This window comes from Canis lupus, chromosome 19 (assembly GCF_048164855.1).
Source record: "Canis lupus baileyi chromosome 19, mCanLup2.hap1, whole genome shotgun sequence".
Lineage (NCBI taxonomy): Eukaryota > Metazoa > Chordata > Mammalia > Carnivora > Canidae > Canis > Canis lupus.
Window position 1 is genome coordinate 48,633,977 of NC_132856.1, and position 19,402 is coordinate 48,653,378.

The following is a 19,402-nucleotide window of genomic DNA, read 5'->3' on the forward strand; positions in this document are numbered from 1 at the left end:
TGTGTTTGTCTTTCCTTATCTGACTACCTCATTTAGCATAATGTCCTCAAGTTCCAGTCATGTTGTCCATGACAGGATTTGCTTCCTTCCCTTGGCTGATTAATATTCCATTGTGTGTATATAGCCCTTCTTCTTCTCCCTCCTCTTCTCCTCTTCTTCATCCTTCTTGCTCTTTTTAAGTAATTTCTACACCAAATATGGGGTTGAACTCACCACCCCAAGATCAAGAGTTGCATGCCCTACCCAGTGAGCCAGCCAGGGACCCTTACATCACATCTTTTGTCCATTCATCCATTGTTTCCATATTGGTGATTTTCTTGTCTATTGAGATGCTTGCTGGCTAAGTGATATATTCAGGAAAACAAGTGACATCATTTCTGAGTCTCTTTCCATTTTTCGTAAAACAGGGGTGATTTCCCACCCAACCGATACGAGGTACATTGGCAATCATTATGAAATTGTCCCATTCCATTTACTCTGTCCTTTCCTCTCAGGCTTCTGAGAAGCAGCAGGACAATGGCACCTGGCTGGTGACCGAGTTTGTGCTGGTGGGTTTCTCCAACCTCCCAGACCTGCGAACTACCCTCTTCGTGTTGTTCTTCCTCACATACCTGGTCACCCTCAGTGGCAACATCACCATCATCACCATCATCCATGCGGATCGGACCCTCCACACTCCCATGTACCGCTTCCTGGCAGTGCTGTCCCTCTCCGAGACCTCCTACACACTGGTCACCATCCCGAACATGCTGGCTTGTCTGCTCACGGAGAGCCAGGCCATCTCCATCCCTGGCTGTCGGGCTCAGATGTTCTTCTTCCTGGGTCTGGGATGCAGCCACTGCTTCCTCCTCACCCTGATGGGTTATGACCGCTACGTAGCCATCTGCCACCCCCTGCGGTACTTGGTGATCATGAGACCCACAGTATGCCTGTGCCTGGGAGCCCTGGTTTTCTGCTCTGGCTTCTCGGTGGCCTCGATCGAGACCAGCATGATCTTCTCCTCGCCTTTCTGCGGCAGCGACCGCGTGGAGCACTTTTTTTGTGACATCGCCCCGGTCCTGAAGCTCAGCTGCTCCGAGAGCGCAGGCAAAGCGCTGGCCATCTTCTTCCTCAGCATCCTCGTGGTGCTGGTCTCCTTCCTCCTCATCCTCCTCTCCTACGCCTTCATCGTGGCCACCATCGTGAGGATGCCCTCAGCAGCCGGCCGGCGCAAGGCCTTCTCCACCTGCGCCGCGCACCTCACCGTGGTCATTGTGCATTTTGGCTGCGCCTCCATCATCTACCTGCGGCCGGAGTCCGGGGGCGAGCCTGGCCGGGACCGCCTGGTGGCTGTGTTCTACACGGTGGTGACGCCGCTGCTCAACCCCGTGGTGTACACCCTGCGCAACAAGGAGGTCAGGGTGGCTCTGAGGAGGGCGCTGGCGCGGAGCCGCGGGGATTTTAAATAAACTCTTGATAAAAAAAAATAATAATAATAAATAAATAAACGCTTGATCCACATCCCCCTTCTAGCTTTTGCTAGCTGACACCCAGTTTCTCCATTTGGAAAACAGAGGCCGCTCCCATAACCTTGAGTGAAATAGCCTCTTCACCGAGGCAGTTGACGGCAGCTAAGACCCACCATCAAGTCCATGAAGGCTGTTTTCTTTTCTTTTTTTTTTAATAATTTTGAAAATTTCTTTTTATTTTTTAATTTTTTTTAATTTTTTATTGGTGTTCAATTTACTAACATACAGAATAACCCCCAGTGCCCGTCACCCATTCACTCCCACTCCCCGCCCTCCTCCCCTTCTACCACCCCTAGTTCGTTTCCCAGAGTTAGCAGTCTTCATGAAGGCTGTTTTCTTGATTTTGTCTTTTTGTCCTGGACTTTGGAGGGGATGCCGTCTGCAGTGCGGGATGGTCACCAGCAGATGGCGCCACGAACCCCGCCAAGCCTTGGCGAGCGGCGCAGGGTAGGGTTGGCAGTGAGCAGGGATTGGCACCGGGTCCAGCATCGCTTGGCTTAGTCTCACCCAGAAACTTTTTTTCCACTTTTTTTTGGGGGGGCTGCTTCCTCCCTACCCTGCTGGGCTGGGACGGCTATGTAGCCATTTGGCATCACCTGCGGTCCTCGGGGAGCAGGAGACCCACAGTTCCCCTCTGCCGGGGAGCCCTGGTTTTCTTCTCCGTGGCCTTGAACCAGCCCTAGGCTGTCCTTTTTTTCTTCAGAGTCGCATCTTTTTAAAATTTATTTATTTATTTATTTATTTATTTATTTATTTATTTATTTATTTATTTATCTTTAAAAAAGATTTTATTGGTGTTCAATTTGCCAACATACAAAATAACACCCAGTGCTCATTCCATCAAGTGCCCCCCTCAGTGCCCATCACCCAGCCACCCTAACCCCCCACCCACCTCCCCTTCCCCCACCTCTAGTTCGTTTCCCAGAGTTAGGAGTCTCTCATGTTCTGTCTCCCTTTCTGATATTTCCCACTCAGAGTCGCATCTTAAAGGTAGTTGTTTTCATGGTGATTCTCTAGCTCTCTTCCCTTTGGATCCTTTATTTCTTTGATGTATGATGGGGGAAGAAACGAAGGGGGGATTTAATAAATCATTGCGATAAAACTTATATAACATAAAATTTTGTCATTTTAACGATTAAGATTTTTCTTATTAATAAGTTTTATGCGTTCTTTGTATGTTTTGGTTGACAGTCCTTTATCAGATTTGTTTTTTAAAGTTTTCATTTAATTTCCAGTTAGTTAACATACAGTGTTATAGTAGTTTCAGGTGTACAATATACTGAGTTAATACTTCTGTACATCACCTGGTGCTCATCAGACAGGTGCACTCCTTAATCCCCGTCACCTCCTTAACCCATCCTACCACCCACCTCCCCTCTGGCAACCACCTGATTTGTTTTGTATAATTAAGAGTCTGTTTCTTATTTTTCTTCTTTGCTTGTTTGTTTTCCTTCTTAAATTCTGCATAAATGAAATTATATGCTATTTCCCTATTAATAACTCACTCATTTCACTTAGCTTTATACTCTCTGGTTCCATCCACGTCATTGCAAATGGTAAGATTTCATTCTTTTTTTTTTTTTTAATAAAATCTTAAAAAAAAAAAAAAAGATGCCTGGGTGGCTCAGCAGTTGAGTGTCTGCCTTTGGCTCAGGTCATGACCCTGAAGTCCTGGGATCAAGTCCCATGTTGGGCTCCCTGCATGGAGCCTGCTTCTCCGTCTGCCTGTTGTCTCTGCCTCTCTCTCTGTATCTCTCATGAATAAATAAAATCATAAAAAAGATTTAATTCCTTTTTATGGCTGAGTAATATTGCATTGCATATTTGTGTATATATATATAAATGCATATTTGTGTGTATATATATATACCACCTCTTCTTTATCCATTCATCAATTGATGGACACTTGGGCTGCTTCCATAGTAACAGGTATGTCCTTTGTAAATATTTTCTTTTAGTCTGTGGCTTGTCTTCTCATTCTCTTGACACTTAATTTTTCCCAAATATTTATCACTCACTAAGATGATCTTATTGTTTATTGTTTTTCTCCTTCCACTACAATGTAAGGTCTACAGAAAACCTTTCTATTTTCTTCTTCTCTGCTGTACTTGCAGTGCATAGTATCGTGCCTGGTATTTTGGATGCACCTGAAAAATATTTGTTGAGTGAATGAATAACTCATAACACTTTTAGTTTGTTTTATTCTTAGTGAAAATGGCATTAAGCTGATTTAAACTCTTCCATTTTTTAAAAAAGGTTTTATTTATTTATTTGAGAAAGAGTGTGAGGGTATGAGAAGCACAAGTGATGGGGAAGAGCAGAGGGAGAGGGAGGAGACTCTTCGCTGAGCATGGAGCTGCATGTGGGGCTCAATCCCAGGACTCTGAGATCATGACCTGAGTGGAGGGTAGATGTTTAACCGACTGAACCACCCATGCACCCCTTTTCCATTTTTTAAAAAAGATTTTTTTATTTATTCATGAGAGAGAGAGAGAGAGAGAGGCAGAGACACAGGCAGGGGGAGATGCATGTTCCACGCAGGGAGCCTGACGTGGGACTCAATATCCCAGGTCTCCAGGATCACACCCTGGACCAAAGGCAGCGCTAAACTGCCGGTCACCGTGGCTGCCCCCCTTTTCCATTTTTTTGACTGACTTTCACATTATCGCTATTTTAATCTTCAAAACTAATAATAGTCAGAATTGCTTTTTTCTGTTTTTTTTTTTTTAGAAATTTTTTATTGGTGTTCAATTTGCCAACATATAGAATAACACCCAGTGCTCATCCCATCAAGTGCCCCCCTCAGTGCCCATCACCCAGTCACCCCCGACCACCTCCCCTTCCACCCCCCCCCCCCCCCCCGCTCATTTCCCAGAGTTAGGAGTCTCTCAGGTTCTGTCTCCCTAATAGTCACAATTGAGTGAAAAACAAATTTCCACTATTGAACCATTTTAAAAGAATGAAATTCCCTGGCATTAATTATGTTCACAATTTTGTGCAACTGTCACTACTATTTTCGAAAAATTTTTTCCATTATTCTAACCTGAAACTCTGTACCCTTTAGCCAATGACTCTCCAGACCCCAAACTCCCAGTCTCTGGTAACCTCAAATCTACTTTGTCTCTATGAATTTGCCTATTCTAGATATTTCATTTAAGTATAATCATATAATATTTGTACTTTTGTGTCTGGCTTATTCATTTAGCACAATGTTCTAAAGATTTTTAAAATTTATTTTAGAGGAGGGAGCGGCAGAGGAAGAAGAAGAGGAAGAGGAAGAGAGAGAACCCCAAGTAAACTCCCTCTGAGCGAGGAGCCTAAGGTGGGGCTCTGTCCCACAACCCTGAGATCATAACCCCAGCCAAAATCAAGAGTTGGGTGCTTAACTGATTGAGACACTCAAGTGCCCCTCATTGAGCATAATGTGTTTTTAAATACTTTATTCATTTATTTGAGAGAGAGAAAGAGAGAACAGAGTTGGGGGAGAGGCGCAGAGAGAGAGGGAGAAGCAGACTCCCCACTGAGTAGGGAGCCCAATGTGGGGCTGGATCCCAGGACCCTGGGATCATGACCTGAACTGAAGGCACAGGCTTAACCATTGGAGTTACCCAGGCACCCCTAGCATAATGTTTTGGAGATCCTTCCATATTGTAGCATATGCCAGAACATACAGTGTGTTCATTCCTTTCCATGGCTGAATAATGTTGTACTGTATGGATGGATCATCCTTTGTTCATCTATTCATTTGTTAATGGATATTTGGTTTGTTTCTATCTTTCAGCTATTGTGAACGGTGCTGCTATGAACATTCTTGTATAAATATCTTGTTTGAGTCCTTGTTTTCAATCCCTTTGGGTATGCATCTAGAACTGGAATTGCTAGATCATAAGGTAATTCTATGTGAGACTTCTGGAGGAATTACCAAATTGTTTTCCATTGAGGCTGCATCCATTTGACATCCCCACCTGCAGAGAACAAGGGTTCCAGTTTCTTTTCATTCCTGCCGAAACTTATTTTCCATTTTTATTTTTCTATTTTTTTAATTTTCTATTTTTAAACATTATAGCCATCCTTAGAAGTGAAATAGTAGTAGTTCACTTTTGTCTGACTAAACACTGATGATGGATTGAAATCATCACAAGCATCCTGTCTGACCACTGAGGAATGAAATAAGAAAGCAGTGATGAAAGGAAAACTAGGCACTTCCCAAATATTTAGAAATTAAGCAATACACTCTTAAACAATGGGGTCAAAGAAGAAATTACAAGTTAGATTGGAAAATAGTTTGAGATGAACATGAAAACATACCCAAACTTATGAGATATAGCAAAAGCAGTGCTTAGAGGAAAATTCATAGCTATAGGTGCTTCCATTAAAAAGGAAGAAAAAGGGATCCCTGGGTGACGCAGCGGTCTGGCGCCTGCCTTTGGCCCAGGGCGCGATCCTGGAGACCCAGGATCGAATCCCATGTCGGGCTCCCGGTGCATGGAGCCTGCTTCTCCCTCTGCCTGTGTCTCTGCCTCTCTCTTTCTCTCTCTGTATGACTATCATAGATTTAAAAAAAAAAAATCAAAAAGGAAGAAAAAGGGCAGCCCGGGTGGCTTGGTGGTTGAATGTCTGCCTTCAGGCCAGGGCCTGATCCTGGAGACCAGGATTGAGTCCTGTGCCGGGCTCCCTGCATGGAGCCTGATTTTCTCTCTGCCTGTGTCTCTGCCTCTCTCTCTGTCTCTCATGAATAAATAAATTAAAAAAATATTTTTTTAAAAAGGAAGAAAAATGCATAATCAACAGCCTGACTATATACCTCAAGGAACTAGAAACAAAAAAACAAGGTAAATTCTGAGGATGGGCTTTCCACCATGAGAGTCTCCAGAAAAATATGGGCTGTGCATAATATGCTATATCTTCCATTTACCAGAGCAAGTCTACCCTTTGCACTCATCTCTGTCTCAGGAGATCAACTGGTATGGATCACATTGATGGGTTCTCTGCTCTCCGGCTTCTGGTTGGGTTTGGCCAATGGGAGGTACTGTCAGGAGATGGAGGGCAGGAGGAAAGAAAGGCCAAAGTATTTCTCTCCCCAATCTCTCTCTACATGTGCCCATGGGTGGCTGCTTTTTTATTCAGAGGCTACATGCATTCCACACAACCACTCTTTCTGGGTGGCAATAACCACTCTCCCCTTTGTGCCTTCAGGCATGCAGGTGCTAACAGCTCTCCAGTGCTGCTAGCTCTGGGGTGCTGCTCCAGCCCCTAACTGCTCACACCTTTACAAACAGCCCCTTTTAAAAACTACCCCTGTAGTACCCAGCAAGAGTGCATCACCCATTTCTTAGTGTATCCTACTGATACACTTACAGGTGGAATCCGTTAAAAAAGAAGAAAACACCTTAGGAAACTTCCCATATCTACATACCTCTGATTGCCCTGGGGAAACCAAGCCACCATCTTCAACAACCCTGACTTCTCACGTAGACCTCTGTGGCTTGCCTCTGAGATGCCTCTCCTTGCTCCTCTGTTTTCTTACTCTGCTATTCATTCTGTGTATTTAAACTTGTACATGATTATATGACTCTTTGAGAGATAAGATTCTAAAAATGCCAAACAGATATGTTTACTGAAATCCTCGGCATTCCCCTGGAGGGATTTTGCCATTGTGGTTCCACAGAAAAAAGGCGGTGATGCTGGGACACCTGGGTGGCTCAGTGGTTGAGCATCTGCCTTCATCTCAGGGTGTGATCCTAGGGTCCCAGGATCGAGTCCCATGTCGGGCTCCCTGCATGGAGCCTGCTTCTCCCTCTGCCTGCATCTCTGCCTCTCTCTGTGTCTCATGAATAAATAAATAAATAAATAAATAAATAAATAAATAAATAAATCTTTAAAAAGAGGGTGATGCCTACTTCAGAAAGGTATTGTAGGGAGAATGCCTTTCCAGGACCAGGAGAAGAGAAGGAGAGAAGTTGGGGGAAACAAATGGCCAAGCACCGGAGTCTGGAAATCCAGAAGAAGGTACAGTATGGCAGGTAGCTTTGAAGATTTTCCCCAATGATCCTATCTCTAGTACTTATAACCTCACATAATTGCCTCCCCTTGAGTAACTTGTTCTAACCAGCAAAATATGAAAATATTGAGGGGATGTCACTTCCATGGTCAGGTTACTAAGGCTTTGACTTCTATCTTACTATCAGACTCTTTCCCTTATTGGTTTTGATGGAGCAAATTGCATGCAAGAGTTAGAGAAGCCCACTGAGAGTAGCCTCCAGACAACAGTGAGGTCCTGAGGCCCTGAGTTCAACAGTTCTTGAAGAGCCCAATCCAGTGTGAGACCAAATAAGTGAGTGAGGAAAAGTATCCTTCCCCACCTGAGTCTTCAGATGAGATCTCAGTCCTGGCCAACATTCTTATCACAGCCTGTGAAAGGCTGTGTTACAGAGGTCCCTGCTAACCCTTGCTCAGATTCCTTTTTTTTTTTTTTTTAACTGGTGAAGGACAAGAATCTCAAGGATGTGAAACTAAGAGAGATGCCAATCTGGACACTGATGTGGAATTTCACCCCTAAGAGCACTGCTGGAGCATTTCATGTCCCCCCGTCCCCCCATTAATAAACAGGGGACATTGCTGGGATTTGTATGGTGCTGGCAGCTTATGCGCTTTTCAACTACTGTTGTCACAAGGAACTCAAACATGAGCAGCTACACAAGTACCACCGAGGAGGGCCCAGTGTGGAAGTACATTTGGCATTCCTGACCATAATCTTTGTCTGGCACCCTTGAATTCTTTCATACTGTAATTCAGAATTAACATCCAATAAAAGATCCTTGGGGAGGCAGGAAAAGAAACAGTTATGCTATGAGAGGCAGTCAATATTAGCAAGAGAAGGATTTGTTTGTCTTGCAGATGTCTTGGTACTGAAAGATCTGAAGTCACCTCCCTAGACAAGCAGAACCAGAAGGACTGGTACCACTGTACTCAGCATCATATAATACGCACACACCCCTCCTTCTCATATATCCAGCACCCCTGCCTGGGGATGTAGTCTAACAAGTCATCTGTTTGCTGCATAGTATTTGAAGTAGTGTTTGAAGTCTGTCCTTCACACCCTGCAGTGGCTTCTTGCATTCTGGTGACCTATAAACCTAAGATAAAAAACAATCTCAATGAGAAATAAATGTTAAAACCACAGTGAACAATAACAACAAAACAAACAATAAACCTCAGGAGAAGCAGAAGCATGGGAAACACACAGGTCACTGAACTTAGCAACTTAAAATTTGTGTTAGGCAGCACTGGTGAAGACTCCTCCCCTTGCTTTTAACCAGTTCTTTGTCCCTTGTCTTCTGTGGTTCTGGGCTCTGCCCTCTGTGAGGCTCCTCACTGTCCCCTGTCCCTCATCACTACTTCTGAAGCTTTCTTGGTGCATTCCTTGCTGCTCTCTCTCCCTCTCTCTCTCTCTCTGGCTCTCATGAATAAATAAAATCTTTTTAAAAATGTTTCATCCATCTGAGATAGTTTTTTTTTTTTTTTTTTAATTTTATTTATTTATGATAGTCACATAGAGAGAGAGAGAGAGGCAGAGACACAGACAGAGGGAGAAGCAGGCTCCATGCACCGGGAGCCCGACGTGGGATTCGATCCCGGGTCTCCAGGATCGCGCCCTGGGCCAAAGGCAGGCGCCAAACCGCTGCGCCACCCAGGGATCCCTGAGATAGTTTTTTTTTAAAGATTTTATTTATTTATTTATTCATGAGAGACACACACACAGAGGCAGAGACATAGGCAGAGGGAGAAGCAGGCTCCATGCAGGGAGCCCAATGTGGGACTTGATCCCATCCGGGATCACGCCCTGAGCCAAAGGCAGATGCTCAACCGCTGAGCTACCCAGGTGCCCCTGAGATGGTTTTTAAAAATTATTTATTTAAGAGAGAGCGAGCACTAGCACACACAGGCAACACAGGGGAGAAGGGACAGAGGAAGAGGGGGGAGAGGGAGAGAGAATCTTAAAGCAGACTCCTTGTTGAGGGTGGAGCCTGACAAAGGGCTTGATCCCAGGACTCTGAGACCATGGATCCAGTAGAAACCATGAATTGGACTCTCAACTGACTGAGCCACCCAGGCACCCCCATCTGACATGGTCTTTTTTTAAAAAAATTTTTAAAATTGGAGTTGAATTTGCCAACATATAGCATAACACCCAGTGCTCATCCCGCGAAGTGCCCCCCTCAGTGCCCATCACCCAGTCACCCCAACTCCCTGCCCACCTCCCTTTCCACTACCCCTGACATGGTCTTTTTTTTTTTTTTCCTGACATGGTCTTAAACCTGAATGCTGCCTTCATTTACTTCCCTGCCTTGGACCTTGGCATTTTCTTGAGGCTGCTGAGAAAGGGCCAGTCTCTTGCTATCACTGACTTCTCCGGGTGACTTTGTATCACTGCTTCCCTGTGAGGCTCCGAATTACCAGACTCAGTCTATTTAAATTATAACTGCATGGAGAGACACTACTTTAATAGTACCATAGTCCCTTCCATCTTGGCTTGCCTCAGTACCTCTGTCTTTTTCTTAACAGTGGCAAGAAGTAGGAAACACGCACAAAAAGTCTGGCTTCTCTAACCATTCCTAGAGGGCTATAGACTCAACAGGCATACAGGCTGTCATGCAAGACATCACAGTTTACCCAATGGTTTACTATAACTTAACATGTATCACCAACTTTCCACCTTGTATCTGTGTCCTCATGACCTACTACCTGTTTGTTAAGGTAATGCCTCATAGTTTGGGTTTTTTATTATAGCAGAATGCCATTTCTGGCATTAACTCTCTTTTAAAAAATATTTATTTATTTATTTATTTGGGGTGGAGAGGGACAAGAGGAGAGGAGAGAGAAGATAAAGTAGAATCTGTGCTGAGTGCAGAGAGCCTGATGTGGAGCTCGATCTCAGGACCCTGAGATCATGACCTGAGCCAAAAGCAAGAGTTGAATGCTTAACTGACTGCAACATCCAGGTGTCCCTAGCATTAATTCTTATATTAGTTATTGTACAGTGTGAGCTGCTATAACAAAAAGGCTCCAAAACACAGTAGCTGAAACTGGATATAGCAGTCTAGAGGTGGTGGTTGGTTTGGGGCTGGTAAAGTAGTTCTGTTTTCCTTATAAACCATGTCTTTAATCCTTGAGTCCTAAGTAACTTCTTTACCTCCAACCATTGTTTCTACATCCCAGGGTATAGGAAAGGGTATGAGGCTCAAAGGAGCACATGCCTTTTCCTCTTAAGGGCACGGTGTGGATGTGGTAGTCATCACATCTGTTCATGTCCCATTGGCTGGAACTATGACCCCACAGCAGGCAGCAAGGGTGTTTGGACACATGCTTTTTAGGTGGATTACCAGGTTCCAGGCCACATCTTTGGAGTCCTATTTTTTTATTACTTTTTTTTTTTTTTAAGGTAAGCTCTACATCCAACATGGGACTTGAATTCACAACCCTGAGATGAAGTCACATGCTCTACTGACTGAGCCAGTCTGGTGTCCCTGAGGAGTTCTATTTTTAAAGGAGGAAGGTGAGAATAATTTCTGGTGGACAAATAGCAACACATTACTTGTATCCTCCCATGAATCAAGATTACTATTTCCATTTTATTGTTGAGGAACACTGGAGCTCAGAGAGTTTAAAAAACTTGCCCTGTATCACACAGCTACCGAAGAGCCAAGCCAGGATCCAGCCCTAAGTGGTGTGTGCTCTTAGCAGCCTTCACCAGTTCACTGGGAGACGGGACCCTGTGGAACCGAGAGATTACACATAACCCCAAAGAAATGTGGGATGAGGAGAGAAAGCGAGAGTAGAGCAAAGACATTCCCAGATTTCCATCTCAGATGATTTGATGGGTGATTCAAGAGAATAATAAAATTTGGACAAATTGCTAGATATTGTGTGTTCATGATTATTTACTCTTAAAACTTCCCTTCTGGGAATGGAAAGTTCTTTTATTCCCTCCAGCCTCTGGGTATGATGAAAGAAGAGACACATTTGGGTGGGGTGCATTTTCAATAATAATTGCCTTCCATTTTCTAATACATAAGATATAATATGCATGTCTAACAAAGCCTACTACATCAGTGAGAGTATTCCATAGTATGGTTGTAGTATAGTCTAGCCCTTTACCTAGTGGGGGACATTTTGTTATGTCTTGCTTTTTGAGTTTTTGACTATTACAAATAAAGCTGACCTTAGGATGCTTGATTTCAGTTTCAATTTTTCTTTTTCAATTTGTATTTTAAAGGTCGCACATTAAAATTTTTGTATGATGCTTCCATTTTTCTTTTAGATTTGGGAACCGGATGACTCATAAATTACTAAAATGTACTAAAAACTTAGCACAGATATGCCTCATTTGGTTGCATGTAGCTTTCCTCTCTTCCCTCTCCTGTGCTGTGCAGATACAGTGATTTTTACAAATTGAAGGTGTGTGGCAATCCTGTGTCAAGCAAGTCTACTGGCACCAGTTTTTTTTTTAAGATTTTATTTATTTATTCATGAGAGACACACACACACAGAGGCAGAGACACAAGCAGAGGGAGAAGCAGGCTCCATGCAGGGAGCCCAACGTGGGTCTTGATCCCGGGTCTCCAGGATCACACCCTGGGCTGCAGGCAGTGCTAAACCGCTGCGCCACCAGGGCTGCCCTGGCACCAGTTTTCCAGCAGCATTTGCTCACTTCACATTTCTGTGTCACCTTTTGGTAGTTCTGGCAGTATTTAAAACTTTTTCATTATATTTGTGATCTGTGGTCTGTGGTCTTTGATGCTACTACTGTAATTGTTTTGGGGTGCCACAAACTGCGCCTGTATAAGTAGGTGAACTTAAGCAATAAATGTGTGTGTTCTCATGGCTCCACTGGCCACTGGTCCCCTATCTCTCTCCTCTCCTCAGGCCACTCTCTTCCTTGTGACACAACAATATTGAAATTAGGGCAATTAATAACCCTACAATAACCTCTAAGTATTCAACTGAAAGAAGAGTCATACATCTCTCATTTCAAATAAAAAGCTGGGGATGATCAAGCTTAGTGAGGAAGGCAGGCTTCAGGTAGAGAGAGGCTGGAGGTGAAGTCTCCTGTAACAGTCAGTCAACTTGTGGTTGCAAAGGAAATTAAAGTGCTATTCCAGTGAACAGACATGAGTGATAAGAAAGCAAAACCGCCTTATTGCTGATGTGGACTTAGTTTGAGTGGTCTGGATAGAAGATCAAACTACCACAACGTTTCTTTAAGCCAAAGTCTAATCCAGAGCAAAGCTCTAACTCTCTTCAATTCTGTGAAGGGTCACAGGTGGGGAAGCTGCAGAAGAAAAGTTGGCGACTAGTGAAGGTTGGCTCATGAGGTTTAAGGAAAGAAGCCAACTTCATAACCTAAAAGTGCAACATGAAGCAGAAGGTGCTGTTGTAGAAGCCACGGCAACAGATCCAGAAGATGTAGCTGGGATAATTGATAAAGGTGGCTACATCAAACAATAGATTTTCAATGTAGACCAAATATCTTCTATTGGAAGAAGATGCAGTCCAGGACTTTCATAGCTAGAGAGGAGAAGTCAATGCCTGGCTTCAAAGCTTCAAAGGACAGGCTGGCTCTCCTGTTAGGTGCTAACGCAGCTGGTGACCTGAAGTTGAAGCCAATGCTTATTTAACATTCCAAAAGTCCTAGGGCCTTTAAGAATTATGCTAAATCTACTATTTGTGCTTTAGAAATGGAACAACAAAGCCTAGATGACAGCACATCTGTTTATAGCATGGCTTACTAAATATTTTAAGTCCACTGTTTGAGACCTATTGCTTAAAAGGAAAGAAGGGAAGGAAAGAAGGAAGGAAGGAAGGAAGGAAGGAAGGAAGGAAGGAAGGAAGGAAGGAAGGAAGAAAGAAAGGAGAGAAAGACTCCTTTCAAAATATTACTGCTTGTTGACAATGCACATGGTTACCCAAGAGCTCTGATGGTGACACGAAATGAGATTAATGTTCTCATTCCTGCTGACACAACATCCATTCTGCAGCCCATGGACCAAGGAGTAATTTTGACTCTCAAGCTTATTCTTTAAGAAATACATTTTGTAAAAAAAAAAAGAAAAAAAAAAAAGAAATACATTTTGTAAGGCTATAGCCACCATAGATAGTGATTCCCCTGATGGATCTGGGTAAAGTAAATTGAAAACCTTCTGGAAAGGACTCAGCATCTAGATGCCATTAAGAATACCCGTGACTCAGGGAAAGAGGTCAAAATGTCAACATGAACAGGAATCTGAAGAAGTGGATTCCAACCCTCATGGATGACTTTGAGAGTTTCAAGACCTCTGTGGAGGGAGTAACCACAGGTGTGAGAGAAACAGCAAGAGAGCTAGAATCAGAAGTGGAGCACGAGGATGGGACTGGATTGCTCCAGTCTCATGCTAAAACTTGAATGGATGAGGAGTTGCTTCTTATGGAGGAGTAAACAGTGTGGTTTCTTGAGATGGAATCTACTCCTGGTGAAGATGCTGTGAAGATCATTGAAATGACCACAAGGGATTTAGAGTATCACATAAACTAAGTTGATAAAGCAGCAGTAGGGTTTGAGAGGACTTAGTCTAATTTTGAAAGAAGTCCTGCTGTGGGTAAAATACCATCACACAGCATCTCATGCTATAGAGATATCATTTGTGAAAGGAAGAGCCAATCAATGTGGCAAACTTCATTACTGTCTTATTTTATGAAATGGCCATGGCCACCCCAGCCGTCAGCTGCCACCACCCTGTTTGGTCAGCAGGTATGAGCATGGAGGCAGGACATTCCATCAGCAAAAAGAGTATGATTTGGTGAAAGCTCAGATGATGGTTAGCATTTATTTTTAGCAATAAAGTATTTAAAAATTATGTACACTGTTATTTCAAACACAATGCCATCAGACTACAGTATAGTGTAAACATCACTTTTATATGCATTGAGAAACCAAAAAAATGCCTTTGACTAGCTTTATTGTGGTGGTCTGGAATCGAATCTGGAATATGTCTGAGGCGTGCCTGTTTTTATGGTTTCTGTGGACTTTTTATTTTTTCCAGTGTTGAGGACTGAGACTGGCTTTCATTTCTCTGCTTGGGTGGATGAAAGTGTGGGTTCTCCCCTCCTTATTAGGGATTTAGTGCAGGCGTGGGGCCAGGTATGACTCACACCTCCTGAGGATGGTTGGAGGGCCTGGTGGTGTTGCTTCTGGCTCAATCAGATGGAAGCAAGGCTTGGAGTATTCCATCACTTTAGAAGGAGCTCTGGGCACCTTGTGCTCCTTCTCAAAGGCTGTATAGGCATTTATAAACACTGGGGTGTTCCCTGGGGTGCCTGGGTGGCTTAGTTGGTTAAGTGTCTGCCTTAGGCCCAGGTCATAATCCCAGGGTCCCAGAATTGAGCCCCACATTGGGCTCCCTGCTCAGTAAGGAGTCTACGTCTCCCTCTGCCCCTCATCCTGCTGGTGCTCTCTCACTCTTTCAAATAAAGAAAATCTTAAAAAAAAAAAAAAAGAAAGAAACACTGTTCCCTGAACCAGAAGCTGGAGATCTGGGTGCCAGTTTACCTCTGAACCACTCATGGGGGCATTGGAAGGTCCCTCCCCTTCTCCATGTCTCAGAGATCACTACATGGAGGAATTGACACTGATATCTCTTCTCCCTGTGACATTTTCAGACCCTATACTGTTTCTGGAACTCATAAATATGAGGCTTGATGAGAATATGAAGGTCTAAAAAAAAAAAAAGAATATGAAGGTCTGGCAATGTCATTGTTTCCCAAAATGTGAAGCACATAACAGTAATGGTTCCTGCATATGGCATTAAAGAAAACTTTGCATTACCCAGGCAGAAATGCATTCCTTTTCCTAATTCTCTCTTCAAGGAAAATATTCAATTTGATGCTAGTGGATCTTTTATTTATTTTTTACATTAAAAATTTTGAGTATGACATGCAATATTAGTTCAGGTGTACAACATTGTGATTCCACATTTCTATACCTTATGCTATCCACACTGCATATGTAGCTACCGTCTATCATTGTACAACAATATTACAATATCACTGACTGTATTCCCAATACCGTACCCTTTATTTCTGTGGTTTATTCATTCTGTAGCTGGAAGCATGTACCTTCACCCATTTTGCCCATTTTCGTATCCCCCTTCTCTCTAGCAACTATTGGTTTGCTTATAGTTCTGATTCTGCTTTCTGTTTGTTTCTTCATTTTTGTTTGTTTTTCAGATTTCACCTATAAGTGAAATCAGATGGTATTTGTCTTAGTCTTATTTCTGCTAGTGTATCTTTAAAAATTATTTACATTATGTATGTATAATATCTATATACACACATGTATGAAATTATATGTATAATTTATTTATATTTTAAAAATATTTATTTCTTTTTAGAGAAAGAGAGAGTGGGAAGGGACAGAAAGAGTAGGAGAGAATCTCCAGTAGATTCTGGCTGAGTGAGGAGCCAAACACGGGATCCCACGACCCCGAGATCACAACCAGAGCTGAAACCAAGAGTCGGATGCTCGACTAACTGAGCCACCCAGGGGCCCTAAATTTAAAAATATCATACTTTAAAACAGATTTTGTTTTTTAGGTACATTTCAATGAATTTTAACACATCCTGTAATCCAGGTACAGAACATCACCCCAGAAAGTTCTCTTGTGCTACCCTCTTTATAGTAACATTCTTCCCTAATCCTCTCAGAAACCACTGATCTGTCCTCTCTTGGTTTTTCCAGAGTTCTAGTATGGTTTGTCATTTGGAAAATATTATATTAATGGAATCATATAGTATGTAACCTTTTGAGACTGGCTTTTGTCACTCAGCATAATTTGTGTGTGTGTGTGTGTGTGTGTGTGTGTGTGTGTAGCTTGTGGATAGAGACTACAACCCCTCCCCCACCACGGTTTTACTGAGGTACAACTAACATATAAGATTGTACTTTAAGGTACACAACCAATGGTTTGATACACATATATTGCAAAATGATGACTACAATAAGTTAACATCCATCACCTCACATCATTATGATTCTTTTCTTGTGATGAGAACTCTTAAGACCTACTCTCTTAGCAGCTTTCAGATCTACAATACCCTATTATTAACTGTGGTTTCCAAGCTGTACATTATACCTCCAGGACTTATTTATCTTTTAATTGGATGTTTGTACGTTTTGACCACTTTACCCCCATTCCTTCCTCTCACCCAGGCTGCTGGCAACCACACACCTGTTCTTTGAGCATAATTATTTTTTTAAAATTTTTTATTTATTTATGATAGTTACACACACACACACAGAGAGAGAGAGAGAGAGGCAGAGACACAGGCAGAGGGAGAAGCAGGCTCCATGCCCCGGGAGCCCAACGTGGGACTCGATCCCGGGTCTCCAGGATCGCGCCCTGGGCCAAAGGCAGGCGCTAAACCGCTGCGCCACCCAGGGATCCCCGAGCATAATTATTTTGAGATTCATCTAAGCTGTTGTGCATTTCAATTGTTTGTCCTTCAATTTTTTTTTAAATTTTTATTTATTTATGATAGTCACAGAGAGAGAGAGAGAGAGAGAGAGAGAAAGAGAGAGGCAGAGACATAGGCAGAGGGAGAAGCAGGCTCCATGCACCGGGAGCCTGACGTGGGATTCGATCCGGGGTCTCCAGGATCGCGCCCTGGGCCAAAGGCAGGCGCCAAACCGCTGCGCCACCCAGGGATCCCTGTCCTTCAATTTTTAAAAAAGATTTATTTATTTATGATAGAGAGAGAGAGAGAGAGAGAGAGAGAAGCAGAGACACAGGAGGAGGGAGAAGCAGGCTCCATGCTGGGAGCCCGACGCGGTACTCGATCCCAGGACTCCAGGATCACGCCCTGGGCCACAGGCAGGCGCTAAACCACTGAGCCACCCAGGGATCCCCGGCTTGTCCTTCTATTGCTGAGGAGTGTTCCATGATAGGGATGGACCACAGTTTGTTTAGCCATTCACCTATCGAGGGCATTAACCTTAAAGATAAAACCATCACGGGCAGCCCTGGTGGCGCAGCGGTTTAGCGCCGCCTGCGGCCCGGGGTGTGATCCTGGAGACCCGTGACCGAGTCCCACGTCGGGCATCCTGCGTGGAGCCTGCTTCTCCCTCTGCCTGTGTCTCTGCCCTCTCTCTCGCTCTCTCTGAATGAATAAATAAATCTTAAAAAAAAAAAAAACCCATCAGTTATTTAGCAACAAAAATGGTCTTATTCAGAAATAGCAGAAAATTACAATGCAGGATATTCAAGCTACAGCAAAACTATAGGCAAATCTGGAGAACAAAGGCAAAGTATGTTTTTTTATAGAGGAAAAGGGAGGTTTAGGAGGAGTTGTTATAAATGGAAAGTTCATTGGAGTAAACAGAGTTCTAAGAATAGTAGCTTTTCATTTGATGAACTGTCACAGTTTCTCATTAGCTTGGCTGTTGCTGGGGGAGGAGGAAAACCTTTCTTCCTCCTGCCAGAGCAGTACAATAGTATCCATTCTCAACACTTGCAAGGTCTGCAGTTGATGATGAATGGTAGGGCATGTAAGCTCCCCTCCTAGCCTCCCAACTCCCGTTTAAATGAGTTTTCCTTTTGCTGATTTTCACAAGGGACATTGGTTTTTCCAGTTTTTGGCTATTACAAATAAAACCCCTATGAATTACTGTGTACAGGTTTCGTGTGATGTAGGCTGTTCAAAATCTTCTTTGCTTTCCAGCTCACTTAGAATAAAATCCAGTGTTAAGTGTTAGGGTGTCTGGGTGGGCCCCAAATATTACACCCTGTGACAGGCATGGGGAAGCCATGTGGTTGACGCACAGTACCTGTTCTTGAGGTATGCCTGGTCTGGGGGCAGCATTGCTTGAGTTCACATGGTGCCTCTTTCACTTACAAGTTGTGTGACTTTGAGCAAGTACCTTAATCTCTCTGTGCTTAGGTTTCCTCATCTATATATGAGGATATTAATAATATAAACTACCTTACAGGGCCTGTTGTAAGCATTAAATGTGTTAATGTGAAGAGGGTAGGGAACAACCCCTCCTATGTAATAACTGCTTAATGAAAAGTAATGATCACTATTTCGTTTTTGGCTTTGGGAATTTAATTGGACCTAGAAGGCCTTTCTAGGAAGTTTGCATTTTATCCTGTTAATCATAGGCAAGGAGAGTCGGGTTGAGCTGTTAGATGAGAGACAGAAAGGAGAGGGACCTGTTTGGAGACTGTTGGCATACTCCTGAATAGCTCTCATAGGGTGGCGGGGAAGAGTCTATATGGAGTGGGTTCAAGAGGGAATAGCCGGGGGCTCACGGAGACAGCAAACAGATAACTCATTGGAGGAATTTTGCTAAAAAGAGTTGCAAACGTACAGTAATAGGTGGAAAATGTAGGGCAAACGGAGTTTTCTTTTCTTCTCTTAAATGGGTGAGCTGAAAAGTAAAATGATTCAACAGAAGATAAAAATTACCAACTGGGGGGAATCCTCAGAGGGAGATCTCAGAAGTCCACAAGGGATGCGAGCCACTGGTAAAATGGCACGATTCGTTGGGTCAGGTAGCAAGGCGCTCAGTTCCAAAATTACTTCCCCTTCGCTGATGGGGAGATCATTTTCCAGAGGCCGGACGGCTGGACCCAGAGCCCTCCGGCTTCTGCACGTCCACACCTCCGCACTCGGAATAGAGAAACCCCAAGGGTCGGCAAAGAAGGCGGGGCCAACGGCAGAGGCGGGCCTACGAGCGCGGGGCGGGGCTGGGGGCGGGGCCTCGGGAGGGCGAGGGGCGGGGCTTGTCGGGGACGTGGTCCCGGATGGCGGGTTCCGGGGAGCGGCCTGCGGCATGCGCGTCCGGCGGACGTTCAGGGGCG

General features: G+C 43.8%; 1 protein-coding gene and 1 long non-coding RNA gene across 2 annotated transcripts; one reads left to right on the forward strand and one right to left on the reverse strand.

Moving 5' to 3' along the window:
* The first annotated feature begins 452 nt into the window (after nt 1-452).
* On the forward strand, nt 453-1,448 carry LOC140611414 (olfactory receptor 10T2-like). Its single transcript, XM_072788179.1, has one exon. The coding sequence runs from the start codon at nt 453-455 to the stop codon at nt 1,446-1,448; it is 996 nt and encodes a 331-aa protein (XP_072644280.1).
* Nucleotides 1,449-2,421: 973 nt separating this feature from the next.
* On the reverse strand, nt 2,422-19,291 carry LOC140610651 (uncharacterized). The gene is made up of 3 exons (XR_012012229.1): nt 19,012-19,291; nt 6,925-8,644; nt 2,422-2,551 (listed from the first exon to the last, which is right to left on the reverse strand). It is a non-coding gene; the product is annotated as an uncharacterized lncRNA (long non-coding RNA).
* Nucleotides 19,292-19,402: the final 111 nt, after the last annotated feature.

Bases quoted from the DNA above. Each gene is read 5' to 3' on its own strand.
- LOC140611414 (XM_072788179.1), top strand. From the start codon at position 453: ATGAAATTGTCCCATTCCATTTACTCTGTCCTTTCCTCTCAGGCTTCT.